Here is an 18,177-nt window from a genome sequence, read left to right as displayed (position 1 = left end):
CTGGTGACTCCCTTGGCTGCATCAGTCGCCAGGATCTTCTCCCTCATCTTCAGGATGGTCCCGATGGTCGATGGGTTCCTGCCGTACTCCCTGGCGATGTCCGTCACACGCATTCCGCCGTCGTGCTTCCAGATGATCTCCTTCTTCATTTCCAGCGTCACCTTCTCCTTCTTCCTATCGCCGGCCACCGCAGCAGCAGTCTTCTTGGGTCCCATGGCAGCACAGCTCCTACCTTCGTAAACTCAGAAACAGAAAAAAAAATCAGTGATGTGCTTCAAACCCAAAAAATACAAAAGCAGCCAGCCACCCACCACACAGAAATTAAAACCCAGAACCAAGGCCTTGAATCCCAAGCACCCCAACCCCAAATCCAAAATCCAAAAACCCCCAAAAAAGTTTTAAAAGTTTAGCTTACCAAATGGATGAAAGAGAAGTTCTGGAAAAGCTTCAACAATCAACCACCGAAGTCCTCAGAAACCTCAAATGGCTGCAAAATAAGTTTAGGAAAAGCTTCAAAAATCACCAATGTCTTCAAAAACCTCAACTGCTCCCACAGACACGCACCAACCCACCCACAACACAGAAATTGCAAACCCCTCCCCAACTGCTCCCCCAGCCCCTCCCCAACTGCTGCAAACCCCTCCCCAACTGCTTCCCCACCCAGACAAAAAAAAATTTCAAAAAATAACAACATGGCCAGCACTCAGAAATTCAAACTCAGAAAAATTTTTCAAAAATAAACAACCATGCCTAGTGGTCACAGAAAATCATAAAAATTCCAAAAAAAAACCCCACATGGTCCCAGATTTCTGCAGAAACCTCCCCAACAGTTCCCCTAGCCAGCCAGCACTCAGAAATTCAAACTCAGAAAAAAAAATTTGAAAAAAAAAACAACCATGCCTAGTGGTCACAGAACATCACAAAAAATCCCAAAAAAGCCCCACAAGCTCCCAGATTTCTGCAGAAACCTCCCCAACTGTTCCCCCAGCCAGCCAGCACTCAGAAATTCAAACTCAGAAAAATTTTCAAAAAAAAACAACCTGGCCCAATGGTCACAGAAAATCACAAAAAACCCAAAAAAGCCCCACAAGCTCCCAGATTTCTGCAGAAACCTCCCCAACAGTTCCCCTAGCCAGCCAGCACTCAGAAATTCAAACTCAGAAAAAAAAATTTGAAAAAAAAACAACCATGCCTAGTGGTCACAGAAAATCACAAAAAATCCCAAAAAGCCCCACAAGCTCCCAGATTCCTGCAGAAACCTCCCCAACTGTTCCCCCAGCCAGCCAGCACTCAGAAATTCAAACTCAGAAAAATTTTCAAAAAAAAAACAACCTGGCCCAATGGTCACAGAAAATCACAAAAAATCCCAAAAAGCCCCACAAGCTCCCAGATTCCTGCAGAAACCTCCCCAACTGTTCCCCCAGCCAGCCAGCACTCAGAAATTCAAACTCAGAAAAATTTTCAAAAAAAAACAACCTGGCCCAATGGTCACAGAAAATCACAAAAAAACCCAAAAAGCCCCACAAGCTCCCAGATTCCTGCAGAAACCTCCCCAACTGTTCCCCCAGCCAGCCAGCACTCAGAAATTCAAACTCAGAAAAATTTTCAAAAAAAAACAACCTGGCCCAATGGTCACAGAAAATCACAAAAAAAACCAAAAAGCCCCACAAGCTCCCAGATTTCTGCAGAAACCTCCCCAACTGTTCCCCCAGCCAGCCAGCACTCAGAAATTCAAACTCAGAAAAATTTTCAAAAAAAAACAACCTGGCCCAATGGTCACAGAAAATCACAAAAAACCCAAAAAAGCCCCACAAGCTCCCAGATTTCTGCAGAAACCTCCCCAACAGTTCCCCTAGCCAGCCAGCACTCAGAAATTCAAACTCAGAAAAAAAAATTTGAAAAAAAAACAACCATGCCTAGTGGTCACAGAAAATCACAAAAAATCACAAAAAAGCCCCACAAGCTCCCAGATTCCTGCAGAAACCTCCCCAACTGTTCCCCCAGCCAGCCAGCACTCAGAAATTCAAACTCAGAAAATTTTTCAAAAAAAAAAAAACAACCTGGCCCAATGGTCACAGAAAATCACAAAAAATCCCAAAAAGCCCCACAAGCTCCCAGATTCCTGCAGAAACCTCCCCAACTGTTCCCCCAGCCAGCCAGCACTCAGAAATTCAAACTCAGAAAAATTTTCAAAAAAAAAACAACCTGGCCCAATGGTCACAGAAAATCACAAAAAAACCCAAAAAGCCCCACAAGCTCCCAGATTCCTGTAGAAACCTCCCCAACTGTTCCCCCAGCCAGCCAGCACTCAGAAATTCAAACTCAGAAAAATTTTCAAAAAAAAACAACCTGGCCCAATGGTCACAGAAAATCACAAAAAAACCCAAAAAGCCCCACAAGCTCCCAGATTCCTGCAGAAACCTCCCCAACTGTTCCCCCAGCCAGCCAGCACTCAGAAATTCAAACTCAGAAAAATTTTCAAAAAAAAACAACCTGGCCCAATGGTCACAGAAAATCACAAAAAAACCCAAAAAGCCCCACAAGCTCCCAGATTCCTGCAGAAACCTCCCCAACTGTTCCCCCAGCCAGCCAGCACTAGAAATTCAAACTCAGAAAAAAATTTCAAAAAAAAACAACCTGGCCCAATGGTCACAGAAAATCACAAAAAATCCCAAAAAAGCCCCACAAGCTCCCAGATTCCTGCAGAAACCTCCCCAACTGTTCCCCCAGCCAGCCAGCACTCAGAAATTCAAACTCAGAAAAATTTTCAAAAAAAAACAACAACCTGGCCCAATGGTCACAGAAAATCACAAAAAATCCCAAAAAGCCCCACAAGCTCCCAGATTTCTGCAGAAACCTCCCCAACTGTTCCCCCAGCCAACCAGCACTCAGAAATTCAAACTCAGAAAAATTTTCAAAAATAAACAACCATGCCTAGTGGTCACAGAAAATCATAAAAATTCCCCAAAAAACCCCACATGGTCCCAGATTTCTGCAGAAATCTCCCCAACTGTTCCCCCAGCCAGCCAGCACTCAGAAATTCAAACTCAGAAAAATTTTCAAAAAAAAACAACCTGGCCCAGTGGTCACAGAAAATCATAAAAATTCCCAAAACCCCCCCACAAGCTCCCAGATTATCGCAAACCCCTTCCCAACACCAAGTCCTTTAATCCCAAACACCCCAACCCAAAATCCAAAACCCCCCAAAAAAGTTTTAAAAGTTTAACTTACCAAATGGATGAAAGAGAAGTTCTGGAAAAGTTCTGGAAAAGTTTTGGAAAAGCTTCAAAAGTGAGCAAAGTCTGAGAAAAGGCTACCAAACCACGTGCTAACAGTTGCTCCTCGAAGTCAAGTCGCAACTGCAGCTGCTCAAGCTAAGCACCCTTGGTTTTAACGGTTTTTACACAAAGGAAACAAAGTCGCGAGACGTTTTCGTTTTGCGAAGCAAGCCCATAGGGGAATTCGTCTTGCGAGGCAAATCGCGGACGAAAAAACCTTTCGTCTAGCGAGTTTTTTGTCTTGCGAGGCATTCGTCTTGTGGGGCACTACTGTAAACTTGATCAGATTGCTGCTGACATGAATAGTGTTGCAATAGGTTGGAAGACAACATCATGGATATAGGCTGACTTCTTCCCCCACCCCATCCTGAACTTAAAACTAACTAACAAATTTGAAGAAATACAAAGTACAGCCCAGCAGCGTCTAATTGCACTAGATGCCACAATCACAGGTACTTCGCTCTGCTGCTTCCAGGAGCGAAGCCTTGGATTTGCTTCAGCATTATGCCTGAACCTAGACCTGTGGTTTGCTTCCCTCCAAGCAATTAATTATAACCTAAGTTTGTTCTTGGCTTTACTGCCCATGGTTTCTATGTAATGCTAAGCAAAACTAGGGCAGCACAGTAGGAGCAGAGGAGAAGCAAAATTTTTAGCCCTGTGCACCAGCATGCTGAATGCTTATATTTAAACTATACTTAACCTTAACAGTGGTTTTAAGTCCTGATTTTGGTTTTAATGAAATTGCACTTCCTAACTAGTTTCTTGGGTCTTCATCAATTTTTAGGTTCATATTCATTTATGTATACAAATTTGGCTACTAGAGATCTTTATCTGGTATGACAGGAGAGGTTTTAGAAAACAGTTACTTTACTGAAGGACTAGTAGAAAAAGCAGTCAGCTGCAGATGGTGTGTGGTTTACAAAATATTTGAGACTGAAGGAAATTGGAGAACAATTTTGTACAAAAAGTGGATACAGTTCAAGAAGAATGGCTGAATTGTACAAAAAGCATGCTTTGAAAGGGAAGAATGGTAAAGGCACACAAAGTTTTAAGACTAATTGTGTTGAAAACAGACTGCTGCATAGCCTAGCTTCTTCTCAGCATTAGGCATCTGTTTTAAAATATAGATTTGTGATTATAAGGAATGTTTCTGATGTCTCTGATAGTTGGTGTGGATGACTACAGCTCAGAGTCTGATGTGATTATTATACCTTCAGCCCTGGACTTTGTCTCACAAGATGAAATGTTGACTCCTCTGGGAAGATTGGACAAGTACGCTGCAAGCGAGAATATTTTTAACAGGTATGGTATTTTAGCCTAAATAATCTGTTTTATAAGGAGCTATCTTAAAGTGTTTTGTGTGCAGGACAAAACTTAATCTCTTTTTTACATGGAAATTATATGAATTAAATTCACACACCTGTCCACTTTTTTCATTTAATGGATTATCTGTCCTTATCAAGGGCTTTTGGTACATTACTTTGTAAGAAGATATGTATTTAAGATTTGTATTGTATTCACACTATAACACAGTAATGTTTGAAGAGGCTACAGTTCATTTCCAAATGTAAGAATACCAGCTCTACACATGATTAAAGATGGTGGCTTCATGTATGTTGCATTTAATGTAACATGTCTTCGTTTACAAGGATCTGTCTGCCATCTGATATTGGAATATACAATGTTGTAAAATTCACCTTAGTTTTTGTTGAGTTCTAAGGAAATATTTTCCTCTTTTTTACTCGGCATTCTTATACAGTGGTTTAATTTTAGTATTATTTTCTGGGTAATAGTTCAAAATGGTTCGTTTTGATTTTTTAATGTTAAGTATTCTGTTCTGAACAGTTTTTTATCCTGTGGGCAGCAGGCCGTATTTGGTGTAGCCGTCAAAAACTTGGACCAGGAAAGCTGGGTTCACATTGCCACACAGCCATGAAACTTTGGGCAAGACACACACACACTAAGGGTTGTTGTGGGCAAAATAGGGTAACCCATATATACTGCCTTGAGTTCTCTGAAAGAAGGCTCAGATGCAAATGTGTTATATTAAGGTGGGATAGATAAATTATTTCTTGAAATGTAAAAGCTATAAACTTAGTTCCACAATATTGCAATTTTATTCTCTCATGTTCTAGGCAAATGGTGGCTCGAAGTTTGTTGGACACTTTGAAAGAAGTGAGTGATGATGAGAGAGATTGTATTGCTGTACTGGAAAGAGTCAGCAGGCTAGCTGATGATTCAGGTGTGTAGTATGAGCTATCTTAATGAGGTAATGAAGTAGATTAAATGTTGGGGTGGTTAATGTGAACAGTGGATAAACTAGATTATATTTCTTTCTTTATTCCATGCTATTAGTATCCTCAGTAGTTCATTCAAAAAAGCAATTGTTGCTTTGCAGCTGCTGAAGAATCATGATTATAAAACCAAATTCATGTTATTGCTGGCAGCACTGTAAAGAATATTTAGAAAAGGATCAAAATAATACCTATTTCAAAATGGCTCCTAATAGCAAGGAGGCTTTTCAGGAAAACAAGGAGACCATAAAATGAGAGAAAAATGGAGACTGGCATAAGGTATTAAAGGCAGAAAGTGGTAGGGAAGTGCAGTGGGATGGGAAAATTGGCAAAAATTGCCACCTTTCCTATTCCACTTAGCAGATGCATCCTCTGGATTAAAAGGACTTTGGTGAGCACAGGGACATCAGTTGAATTCCACAATTAATACTACTTGCAAAACAAGAAGGATTAGTGACTCTCTTGAACTTTTAATTCATGAAGCAATAAATTTGAATCCAAAACGATTCCTTTATGACCAATTAGAGATAGTTTATTAGTACTGCATTATAGTAGGTATTTGACTTTCGATCAGGAGATCGATAACATATGATTTACTGGTTCATCTTGACATTTTTATCAATAGAGCCAACAGTACGAGCTGAATTGATGGAACAGGTGCCTCATATAGCTATGTTTTGTCAAGAAAACAGGCCTTCAATCCCTTACGCTTTTTCAAAATATTTATTGCCTATTGTGGTGAGATATCTTGCAGACCAGAACAACCAGGTGAGAATTCATTGAAGTTACTGAATAATTACACAGTTGTGTACAGATTTTACATGTTTGAAATAAACTACATGCAGATCCTGTGATCCTCCCACTTGTTATCCAAAAATTCACTTACCTGAACATAAACAATTATACCCAAACCTTACTACACGCACAGCTGATTCAGATATCTGAATAGCCACAATTTGCCCACATCTGTACTTGTTTATGTTTTGCTGGTTCGTGGCAGCCATTTTAGGGTGAGGGGAGATAATGGATTAGAAATGTTCCCGTAGGAAATAATGGAAATTGTCAGCTTGTTATGCAAATGCTCTTCTAATAAACAGTTTCCTGAGAATGCATTGTGTTCGGTAAGCTGGACCTGCGTTTAATAGTACCATGTTAATGCTCATCCAAATAAATTGTTTACCTAACAGCATCAGTATGTATGGGACTTTGAAGTAGCAACATGACAGGTCCCTTCCCATAGGGGCTGACACCTGAACATTCACTACAAGGGAGGGAAAAACAAGGCAGTTTCGTGGTTTTGAAATTTCACAATTATTTGGATCAGTGAATGTCCCAACAACTAAAATTAGATTAAAGAGTTTTGAAATAAATTTGTGTCACAGACTCAGTAATTAAATTAAACAATTTATATTAGTCTTCCACAAACCGATGTCCTTATAGTTCAAAACATCTGGAGGGCATCATGCTGGGAAAGGCTAGTCTGTATGAATAACCTGTTTACTTCTGTGTTCTCTTTAGTGCCTTTTGCAGTGGTACTTGACCAGTGTTACATAGTAGCAGTAGTATAAATATTATCAAATTAAAGATATACAATGGTATCATTCCATATGTTAAAGAATTCATGGAAATAAATACTAACAGTGTATGGCAATATCCCAGACAACATAATCCTGTGTAGATCCTATTCAGAAATAAGGCCCATTGAGTTCAGTGGGACATTCCTAGGTAAATATAGAGTGGAGCCTGAAAGCGATTCACAGGAGTTAGTTCTTGCTGTCTTATAAAATGTTTGTTCTAAAGCTTTGTGGCACAGGTGGAAACATAATTCAAGTCCCTTCCTCTCTTCTTTTTAAACATAGGTGAGAAAAACAAGCCAGGCAGCATTACTTGTTCTTTTAGAGCAAGAACTTATTGAACGATATGATGTGGAGGCCAAAGTATGCCCAGTTCTTGTAGAGCTGACGGCTCCAGACAGCAATGATGATGTGAAGACAGAGGCTGTGGCAGTAAGTTGGAGGATGACTTTGCATTGTCTATATTAATTAATTATCTGGATTTACTAAGCAGCAAACATGCTTGCTTTCCCATAGAGTATCCTTTGTCATGAATGAGATGTAAAATGGTGCTTTGCAGACTAAGATAATGGTGTAGTTATAGCGATAAGCATGTTTCAGAGATCATAAAACATTTTTTTGGACCAAGAACAGAGGAAATGGAAGAATGGTGATGCTTCAATCCTGCTCACAAGTTGTTAAACTCCTGGTTAACTTCCATGGAATATAGCATCCAAACTATACAGGATTGCATCCACTGAACTTAATGTGGACCAAGAACTCAAATTAGAAAATAATTAGAAAAAAATTTAATTGCCTTTGTTCTGTCTTATTGGGCCTTGCAAACAAGGAAAATTATTTCACCCATGATTTCTTTCTTTGTCAATGTCTGGTGGAGGGGGAAAAGGAGTGAAAGGGTTCACCCCATTCATTCGGCTGGCTGTAGCTCAACAGCCATTGAAAGCTAGCAGCAGGCACTTCCTTTGACACATACTTGGTCAGTGAAAGAGATGTGGTCTGTGTCTGAGAAAGAGTGGGGGGAGGTATGTGTGATCTGTGTGAGAGAAAGTGTGTTGCATTTATTAAAATTCTATCACATCCTTCCTCCCAAAGGAGTCTCAGGTACCAGTGTATGTATGGTTGGTGTGTGTGAGTAGGGAGGGGAGTTGCAGGTGTGTGTGTGTGTGTGTGTGTGTGTGTGAGAGAGAGAGAGAGAGAGAGATGCACTTGGGCAGGCAGATGCATATGTGTCTGTGGTCTGTATGTGTGTGGTGAACATGTGCATGTGTTATGCAAGACATAGTGAGTGTGGTGTGACCATTTTCTAGATTTTTCCCTGGTAGGAATTTGGGGGGATCAACATTGTATGATCTCCACAATCAGGATTAAAAGGTCATAGCTGACTTCTCACATTACTCATAAGGGGTGGAGCATGAAGCAGCAATGAGTGTGCTCTTATGTTGTGTCATGCCACCACCAGCCCCACCAGCCATTTTTTGACTGGTGCCCATGGTGCTTTCCTAAAATTCAAAATACTACTAGTCCAAAAAGGTAGGCAACCCCTAGCTGAGACCAAGAGAAACATTTTTTCAATGTATCTGCCTTCTGTTCATTTTAATTGGCAAGAGCATTTTGTTTCAATGTACAGAGAGGATGCAAGAGAAAATACTAATTAAGCATTTTGTAATACACATTTTCATAAAAATGCTATTGGATTACAAGTAGGAATTTTTGCATATCGAGGAATGCAGTGATACCAGATGCATAATCAATGTTTTTCTTGTAATTAGATAATGTGCAAAATGGCCTCTATGGTAGGAAAGGACATTACAGAGAGGCTCATTCTTCCCAGGTTTTGTGAGATGTGCTGTGACTGCAGAATGTTTCATGTTCGTAAGGTATGACCTTTTTCCTTTGTATATCTCTTATTTCCCTTCTTTACCTTGCCAAAATTTTAGCCATGCTTTTTTTGGAAATGGAAAGCATTTATTCTACGTAGGAATCAAAACCTCCTTTGTGAATGCACTGATCTTGGCAGCTTTGTATATGCAGGTCTTTCCTGTTTATTGGAATGAATGAGGAAACTATAGGTAACGATTATGGCCATAAACAACCATTGTCTTAAGTTGTCAGTGTGGCATCTAAAAAATATGACTTGGGACTCTGGAGAAATGACTTTTAAGTCCCTCCTCTGCCAGGTAGCTCAGTGGGTAATTTTGAGTGAATCATTATCTCAGTAGCTAACCATCACTGATGGTAGCTAAGAGGCTAAAAATGTGATAACTCCTTGTATGCCTTCTTGCATTTCTTGGAGGAAGGGCGGGATTCACTGGCTCCATTCATAGCAAGGCAGGGCAGAAATGAAGGATTTTCAGGACATCACTGCAAATGAAGAAGCAAGTAAACGTCAGCTGTTGCTGATACTCTCTAGGGTTTGGCATTTGACTCGCCAGAGCACATACTTTGAATATTGTCCAGTCAAACAGTTGTAAAAATTAAAGCATTAGAATGATAACATTTGACTGCTATCCTATCCTCACTTTATTCTGCAAAAATTATGGAATCCTGAAATTAAAATGCTAGTATCATAAAGCTGGGAAGGATCAGGAAGAACATAAAGATCAGCCCAGCTACTTTAAGGCAAGATCTTACATACATCAATATTTCCTCTTCAAATCATAAAATTGTAGAGTTGGAAGGGAGCCCAAGGGTCATCTAGTCCAAACTCCCTGCTATGCAGGAATCTCAACTAAAGCATCCATGACAGATGACCAATACAACACAGTTTGTTGGCCAAAGCAGAACAAAGTCCATAGTACTGAGGTACATCAGTGCAAGACAAGAGCAGTTAACAAACAAATGAGCCATTGCTGCACTATGGGAAGGGCAAATTTCTCCAAATGTGTTATTGGCATTATACCCACACCAAACATTTAAAGCACTCTTCCACCACTTTAAGAGTCATGGCTTTTCCCAGAGAGTAATGGAAACCATATTTTGTGAAAGGTGCAGAGACCCTTAACAAACTACATTTCCCAGGATACTTTAGGAGAAGCCATTACTCCTAAGGTGGAAGAAGGGTCCTTTAAATGTACGGTGTGGATGCAAGTAAAGTCTGAACTTTAGGGGGAAATTCTTTCTTGACTGAAAATCTGGTGATTGGTTAACAGCTAAATGTGAAATGAGATCCACCCTCATTCTCCCCAAAGGAAAACATAATTGCATTGAATGTTCATCTCATTCAGCATCAGCTCTGTAGTAAGGGGATGAACCAGAGGGAGTTGGGTAAACTCAACAACTTAGGAAAGAAGACTCTTCTGATCGCCCACACTGGCTCATAAGTTTCCAGAACCTTTTAAAAAAATGTATATTTTATCCTACTTAATACTTAAACCAATTGTGCTCTTTACCAGTTTGTTCCTGCAACTTTTAGGGAAACAAGACTTCTTGTACATATCAAGTTGTATCTCCTATTTTAAAATTAGCTAACTTTCAAGATTAGAACTGCTGTGAGTAGTAAACCTGTGGCCCAGTGCAATAGATTTACAGTTGATTGCAAAGCATTACATGGAGTAGTTTGAGAACCGCAGTCTTGCTTTTTTGAATAGTTTTTGTCTGCTCGGTGCCATATTATAATAAACGTATTGTTTTTTCAGGTTTGTGCAGCCAACTTTGGTGACATCTGTAGTGTAGTTGGACAGCAAGCCACTGAAGAAATGCTGGTAAATTCTGGAATAGGTTTCGATAAGCTGCAGTTAGTTATAATTCTTCCTATTAAAATCACTGGAACCAAAGTACACTGATTTATGCTAGATTTCATTAATGCCTTTCACCAACTTTAGTACATCAGCTACGGCCATTCCTGGACCTAGATATCCTGGCCACAGTTACACATGAATTCTGTGTAGGGCTGTTCCAAAAGCTACAAGTTGTGTAGAATGCTGCTGAGTGGAGTAGCTTACTGGAGTAGCTTAAGCTCTTTGTGAGACGATGGGATGGTTTTTTAATGCCAAAAGGAAGCAATATAGTAAAGCAATTCCAAACATAAGAAGCAAAAAAATGAATGCACCCTTGTCTTAATCTTGTCCATAGCACACTTCATAATTTTCCACTATAACATTTTACAAGTTTATGAGGAATTATTTCAAGATAAAAAGTCAAAACTGCATTTAAATTATTCATACAAAATTTGTGTTATGCTTTGTATTTTTTCAGCTTCCTAGATTTTTTCAGCTTTGTTCTGATAATGTTTGGGGTGTGCGGAAGGCTTGTGCTGAATGTTTTATGGCTGTTTCATGTGCCACATCACAGGAGGTCCGGCGAACAAAATTATCAACACTTTTTATTAACCTTATCAGTGACCCTTCACGATGGGTAAGTTTTCAGTTGTTAAGTTCTCCTTCTCCTCTTGCAAGATACTTGACAATTATTTTGAGAGAGTTTAATTAATGTTTAAAGTATTGATAATACCGTTGACGTGGAAGAGGGCTAATGTATTATGCAAGATATAGAAGCTCCATCCTCTGTAATGTTTTGTAGATGTTGATTATGTTTTCAATAACTATTAGGGCTAGCATTTTAAGGCAACTCTATGTCCAGATACTTTTGTCGTTTTACTTATTTGTTAGATGCCACAACATATTTTACTACTTTGAAAAAGCGTAAGGAACAGTGCTGTTATTTGCCAGAACCAAAAGTAAAAGTATATGCCCCAAAATGAAACCTTTTATTATGAAAGTAAATATAACCATGTACAGTGAAAGTGTACAGAGGTTCTTAAGATGGTTTGACAAAGGGATAAACGATTGGGCAGGAAACAGGATGTGAAAATGTATATATATATATCTATTAAACACTTTACAATCTGGTTTGTATTTGTTACTTGGTTCCTTCTCCAGCTTTTAAAATATGTATTTGAAAATATTTATGGATTTCCTGCTCACCCATTCTTATATCTGCTTTGACAAATTGTGATTTCTTCTGTTAAAGAGATGTGTACTTCTGTAAGTTCTGAATATGGATGGAAATGTAATGTAGGAATTTATAGTAAAATTGTGGTGAAATATATGTGACTAATGCAAGATTTCTCTGGATTAGAATAAGGGGTAGCTAACCTGTGGTCCTCCAGACAGGAGCTGTAGTCCAAGAACATCATCCCTGACCATTGGTCATATTTTTTGGAAGCTGGAGTCTGACAACATCTGCAGGGTTTGCAGGTTCCCCACCCTTGCTCTAGAGTTTTTAAATATTCTCCTGCAGACAGATACGTACTTTAATATGCATATTCAGACACTGATGTGACACTCAAGTATGTACCCGGTTGTAATGTAATATTATTGAGGCAGCTAGCATAATGCATTCCCATGTCCCACTTGTTTCAAGATGCAAGATTTCCTTGCAGCATACCTTGGGGAACTTATGATGTTTCCACTACTGACAGCTGGAGCACTCATTACAAGCAGCTATATTTAAAGGAACTCTCTGGAATCCATTACTCTAGGTTCGCCAAGCTGCCTTTCAATCCCTGGGGCCTTTTATATCAACGTTCGCTAATCCATCCAGCAGTGGTCAATTTTTTAAAGAAGAAGAATGTAAAAACACTGAGGATCGGAACCTTGCAGAGGAACATAGGTATGGACTGGTTATTAATTTCATTTAAATTCATTGGCTCTTAGCATTTTTTTTTACTGATACTTTGATTGTATGTTCTACCATTATGAAGGAAATTTCATGTCTCATGTTCTGAGGTAGGATGGGTTTAAAAAAATCTTTTAAACAACCCAACCATTCTGATTATTAGACATACACATTTTCTGGGTCTAGCAATGAAAAAATTGTGCATACAGAATATATGTGCCAAATGTTCATTTGTTTTGAAGTACCTTAATTTTGATGCTGCCTGTTTGTGAGCAATTAAGAAAGGCACAAGTGTCCTTATGTAGACCAGCGGTGACTAACTATGCCAGAAGTTGAGGCCAGTTTATTTTGCACTACAATGCACATACAGCTCCTTGTGCTTTGGTGTAACACGTGTCTTTAATTTCGTGTTTGCTTGTTTGTCCCAGCATCCTACCACCCTCCATTTCCCCCTTTGTGACCTCCATATTGCAGATTGACCACCCATGTTGTAGCCAATTACGGTATGTCTTTATAACCACTATGGTAGATAACACACACATTTATTTTCTTTGTCCAGCAATGAAAGAATTGTAGATACAGAAGATATCCCAACACATGATGTACAAAGCCAGACAGAGTTGCCTTTAGTTGCTGATGAGAGTGATTTTGCAGAGACCCTTGAAAATGACAAGGAAGAGAGTAACTCCATGTTGGTTCATTCCCTGCCTGAGACAATGTTTCATTGCACTTCGTCTTCAGAATCATGTCAAGAAGCAGCAAATAAGAACGAACAAAGTTTTGATTGCTGTAGTATAGCAGTATTGCCAGCACCTGCACCGAGTTCCCAGGAAAAACCCCTTTCTGATCAGGAGCTATATAACTCATTCAATTTCTGGAGGACTCCACTTCCCAAGATAGATATTGATTTAGAACTTCAAGAAACTGCAGAAACACTTGATTCAGAAACTCAGGAAGGAGAGCAGGAAGTTGTTGCATCAGCTTCTTCAAACGTTACCATGGCTACAAGGAAGGAGTTGGAAGAAATGATAGAAAATTTGGAGCCTCATATAGATGATCCAGATGTTAAAGGTATTAATACATGTTAATACATTCCTAGTTCCAGGTGAGGTGTGAATTAGATGCCTAGAAAAGAAAGATTAAGGCCAATTGATTGAAACTGAAATGAATCTTAGAATCCTGTAGGTAAATAGCCTTGATTTATGCAAATACGCTATGCTTACTTATCAAGAAAATCAGGTCTCTGTTTTGCACCACTACTCCCCCCCCCCCTTCTGTCCTTCCATTTCCTTTTCTTGATTTCAAACAAAGATCTAAATTACAGAGTGGATAAATTGTTACAAGTTAGTTGGGCTAGTTTTCCCTGGCCATTTTACTCCCTGGTTTAAATGTTAAGCTGCCCGTTAAAAAGTGATTTGGGTTATCAAATCCCAACTATATCAACATATTGCAGTACATTAGAAGTGAAGCTGCAAGCCCAAAGTCTCTACCATCCCTATGTAGATTAATTTCCAGGAACCTTCAGGGGCTGCAAACATTTTGCATTTCATTGAATATTTTGCTATCAGAAATGTCACGGAACATGCCTCTTGATCCCTGTTCCACTTCACTTTTAAATATGGTGTGGCATGTGAAGCTCTTTATGTGGTTGTAATTCATAATAATTTGCATAAATCTGTGTCTCCACCTGAATACAGTTGCCCTTAGGACTGGTTTACAAACCCTCTTCTTGGCAATTTTTTCTGTAAAGTTACTGAATGTTCCTAGGTGCTGCTGAATCTACTATGTATTTTGGAAGATGGTCTCTTTAGCTCATCTCTCTGAATTTGGACACCTCTTAAGAAAGCTTGCATGATGGTTCCTGAGATCAAGGAGCAGGTTTTTGTCTATTGATATAATTGGACACCATTTTGAATCAAGATGGCGTACTGAACCTTTCAAAACTGTGCAAATTTTAATCACCAATTTCAAAATGGTACTCACTTTTTTGTTTCTTAGAATTCCCAAGCAGTGCTGGGTCTGAGACAGCTAGTGTAATGTAATTCAGCATCAGTTCTGGAAACCTCTATACTAGTTGCTGAGAATCATGAGTGGAAGGGTGCTTATGTGTCCAGTTTGTTGACTTTTCATAGGCATCTGGTTGGCCACTGTGAGAACAGAATGCAGGATTAGATAGGCCTTTTCCAGCAGGGCTCTTCTTATGTTCATATGAAAGATAAAAGTTCTGGTAGCAGGATCCATCACCATATTAGGGGTGTTGGTTGCAGTACACCTCTTTATGAACTATGGAAGAAACAGGTCAGCTGCCTCTTACATCCAAAACAAACACCAGTTTGTCCATTTCATTACTACTACTTAGCCCTTCCAAGTGTGTCTCTTGAATCTTGAATTACTCCCATTGGTCATTGTGCTAATTTACTAATTTAATCCATAAATGGTTAATTGCAGAAAATGGGCTAGAAAATGAACTACTTGATCCATTAATGATGTCAGATACCAAATAGTGACTCTGGACAGCTTATTATAGTCTCAACTCAGTTGGCTTGGGTTTGAATACAGAATCTCAAAATACACTTTATTAGGAAGCTTCCCACCCTTGTATTTTACAGCAGATTTGCTTAAATGAATTTTCACTTGCAGGCAGCTTGCCAACATGAGTACTACTGAGTAGCTTCTTAAGTATTGTATCTATTAGAGGACTTTCTGAAAGATGGGATTCAGTACTAGAAATGTTCCCTATGCGAATGCACCACAGGAAGCATTTTAAAATTATGCTCCTCCGTGTAGTAATCACATAGCAACTTCTGTGTTGTGAAGTAGAAAGGAAGTAAGAAAGAGCACTTCAGGAAACAGAAGCTGCAGATGATAAAAAAACAGGAGGATGTTGTGTTGCTGTGCAAGCATTGTATTTTAGCAACTACACACACAACTAAAAGAATAAATAGAATTTACTAAATGAAGGAAATATGAGGTAGTATAAATTAAATCGGGGCTTCCCAAACTTTAGTCTCCAACTGCTTTGGTCTACAACTCCCATCATCCCTAGCTGGCAGGATAGGACCAGTTGTCAGGGATGATGGGAATTGTCGTCCAGAAACAGCTGGAGACCCATGTTTAGGAAACCCTGAATTCGTCTAAACAGATCATTGCCCTGAAATTTCCCCAGATAACCTAATGTGATCTGACCAAGGCAAAATAGAGCGGTACTATGGCTTCCCTTGATCAGGACACTAGACTTCTGTTGATGCATAAGCTTTTTTTGCTGTTTACTCATGTTAAGTTAGGGTCTACTAAGACCCCTAAATCCTTTTCACAAGGTACTACTGGTAAGCCAGGTTTCCCCCATTTATGCAGCTGGCTCTTCCTGCCTAAGTATAAAACCTTACATTTGTCCCTATTAAAATTCATTTTGTTCATTTGGACCCAGTTCTCCAATCTATTAAGGTCAGTTTGAACTAGGTCTGAGCTCTAACTACCTACCTCATTTTATGCTTGTTTTAATAAGTAGATGAAAGTGCTTTCCATCGCATTCTCAGTTACTTGTACACATTTATATTGCTTTAAAGCCATAAATGTCTCTGCTGCTTTTCTTCCTTTGCCCTTACAGTCATCTGTCGTGTTCCCCGTGCTTCAAATCTTATTTAATCTTTAATCTTATTCCCTGTAGTGGCTAACATGTTGGTTTTTTAATGCCACAGTACTACATTGGATGTGATTACATAATAAATGTTCATAAAAATCAGGTGGGTTGTCACAGCCAATGTCATATAATGCACATGTTGCATTAGAGAGAACAGCATGACATGTCTCGTGTAATGGTTTGGTAGGCACCAGGTTTTAGGTAGTGTGAGAGAGATACATTTTGATTTGAACCGGGGGAGTTGGGGAAGTCTCAACTGAATGGGAAAGGAGCCAAAAGCAATGTGTTTTGGTATTGATGCTAACCGAGGTATGATTCACATGAAGTTGCTGAGTCAGACAAGGATAAAAGCCAGTACCAATTAGTGGTGGTGCCCCCAAATTATTCTATACCTGAATGACATTTATTTCCTTAAAGTTTCACAATAAATTATTTCACTTTTAGGACCTAAAAAAATGGTCCTGAAATTGCAGTATCTAGTTCCTTTGAATAATTGAACCCTACCTCACAACTCTCTCATCTACGCATCACACAGTATTACCAGTCATCTTTTAAAATCCTTTGCAAAAGCATTAGTCCCTTAATCAGAATCATACCTGAGAGGCTGCTTTCCAAACTGTCTTAAAATCAAATATCACCTCAACTGTGAGTTCACTACACCAGGGTAGACAGACTTAAGGCTTGCAAAATATACTGTATTTTTTACTAAACCCCAAGATCTACTCAAAGCTGCCTAGTGCAAGAGGCAGGCAAATAAAATAATTTGGGGCCTAGGAATCCTGAATGGAGCTCACAATCTTTCACACAAAACTCTAATTTGGGTTACCCCAAGCTTTCTACATTTCAGCAGTATAATTTAGGGTGGCTGGGAGAGGTATCAATTTGTTGCTATTATTCACACGCAATTGGGAATCAGAAGCCCATGCCAATCTACTGCTAGGCATGTACAAGTAGATCTAGATCTAACTTCTGCCCACTGTGACACTAGACAGCCGTTGGCAAGTTTCTCTATCTCTCCTTTCCTTCCCCATTCCCCTCAAATTGGAGATAATAAAATTGGCATCTCTTTAAGGATGTCACAAGAAGGAATAAAGTAGTGAATAGAGAAATAGTTAAGCACTCAGAGTATGTTATCATTACTATTATTATATGGATGCTTTTATTATTCATTATATGGCTACATGCATTTCATGTCACCAAGCCTTGCTTAGTTGTGCCTAGCAAATCCTAATTCAGTCACCAGTTAGTTCCCAGTGTCTCGGTTCTTATAGTTGCATATTTAACACTGAAGCTTTGTTTGGTTTCTTCAAAAGAAGATTCTGCCCCCCCCCCCGAGTCTTTTGAAAAGCCTAAAAACCTAGGCAGAACATAACTAACACAGTGACCCCTGTCTCAAATGGCAAATGGCCAGAAACAATGGCTTCCCCAGGATGAATTGCTTCTTTCAGCTCTTTGCTGAATATAACAACCACTAATACAGCTGACTGTGTAGCAGGAGGAGAACCATACAGTCAACTTTGTCTGTTGGCCACTGCTGAGGCCTATAGTCTATGGCGGTCAATTTGTGCAGTTACAAGAACAGAAGAAAATATGTAATGAGATAAATCTCCATAACTACTTTAAATACTCTGGATGTATAAATTTGCAGAATTTGCATATCATGAACATTCAGGTATTTGAATTAGCTGTGAGTAGATAATACTATATATAACCCTACATTGTTACTATCAAAATATGCAAGACTTTAGAAAGCAAATGAAAAATGCTGATGCAAG

General features: G+C 39.2%; 1 protein-coding gene and 1 long non-coding RNA gene across 11 annotated transcripts in view; one reads left to right on the top strand and one right to left on the bottom strand.

Moving 5' to 3' along the window:
- The window catches only part of PPP4R1 (protein phosphatase 4 regulatory subunit 1), a 44,152-nt gene that overhangs the window by 16,404 nt on the left and 9,571 nt on the right, over positions 1-18,177 (top strand). For 5 of the 10 annotated variants that reach the window (XM_028737356.2, XM_028737351.2, XM_028737354.2 and 2 more), the window contains 9 exons: positions 4,445-4,580; positions 5,414-5,520; positions 6,198-6,340; positions 7,432-7,578; positions 8,916-9,023; positions 10,782-10,847; positions 11,341-11,499; positions 12,626-12,756; positions 13,322-13,833. In XM_028737356.2, coding sequence (XP_028593189.2) covers positions 4,445-4,580; positions 5,414-5,520; positions 6,198-6,340; positions 7,432-7,578; positions 8,916-9,023; positions 10,782-10,847; positions 11,341-11,499; positions 12,626-12,756; positions 13,322-13,833 — 1,509 coding nt within the window. The remainder of the gene's footprint in view (positions 1-4,444; positions 4,581-5,413; positions 5,521-6,197; positions 6,341-7,431; positions 7,579-8,915; positions 9,024-10,781; positions 10,848-11,340; positions 11,500-12,625; positions 12,757-13,321; positions 13,834-18,177) is intronic. The other 5 variants (XM_028737352.2, XM_028737357.2, XM_028737359.2 and 2 more) reach the window with 2 other exon arrangements.
- On the bottom strand, positions 13,288-17,458 carry LOC144328719 (uncharacterized). The gene is made up of 2 exons (XR_013393959.1): positions 14,746-17,458; positions 13,288-13,887 (listed from the first exon to the last, which is right to left on the bottom strand). It is a non-coding gene; the product is annotated as an uncharacterized LOC144328719 (long non-coding RNA).

Source organism: Podarcis muralis, chromosome 8 (assembly GCF_964188315.1).
Source record: "Podarcis muralis chromosome 8, rPodMur119.hap1.1, whole genome shotgun sequence".
NCBI classification, from domain to species: Eukaryota; Metazoa; Chordata; class Lepidosauria; order Squamata; family Lacertidae; genus Podarcis; species Podarcis muralis.
The sequence above is the reverse complement of the archived record's forward strand: the minus strand, read 5'-3'. Positions and strand labels throughout refer to the sequence as shown.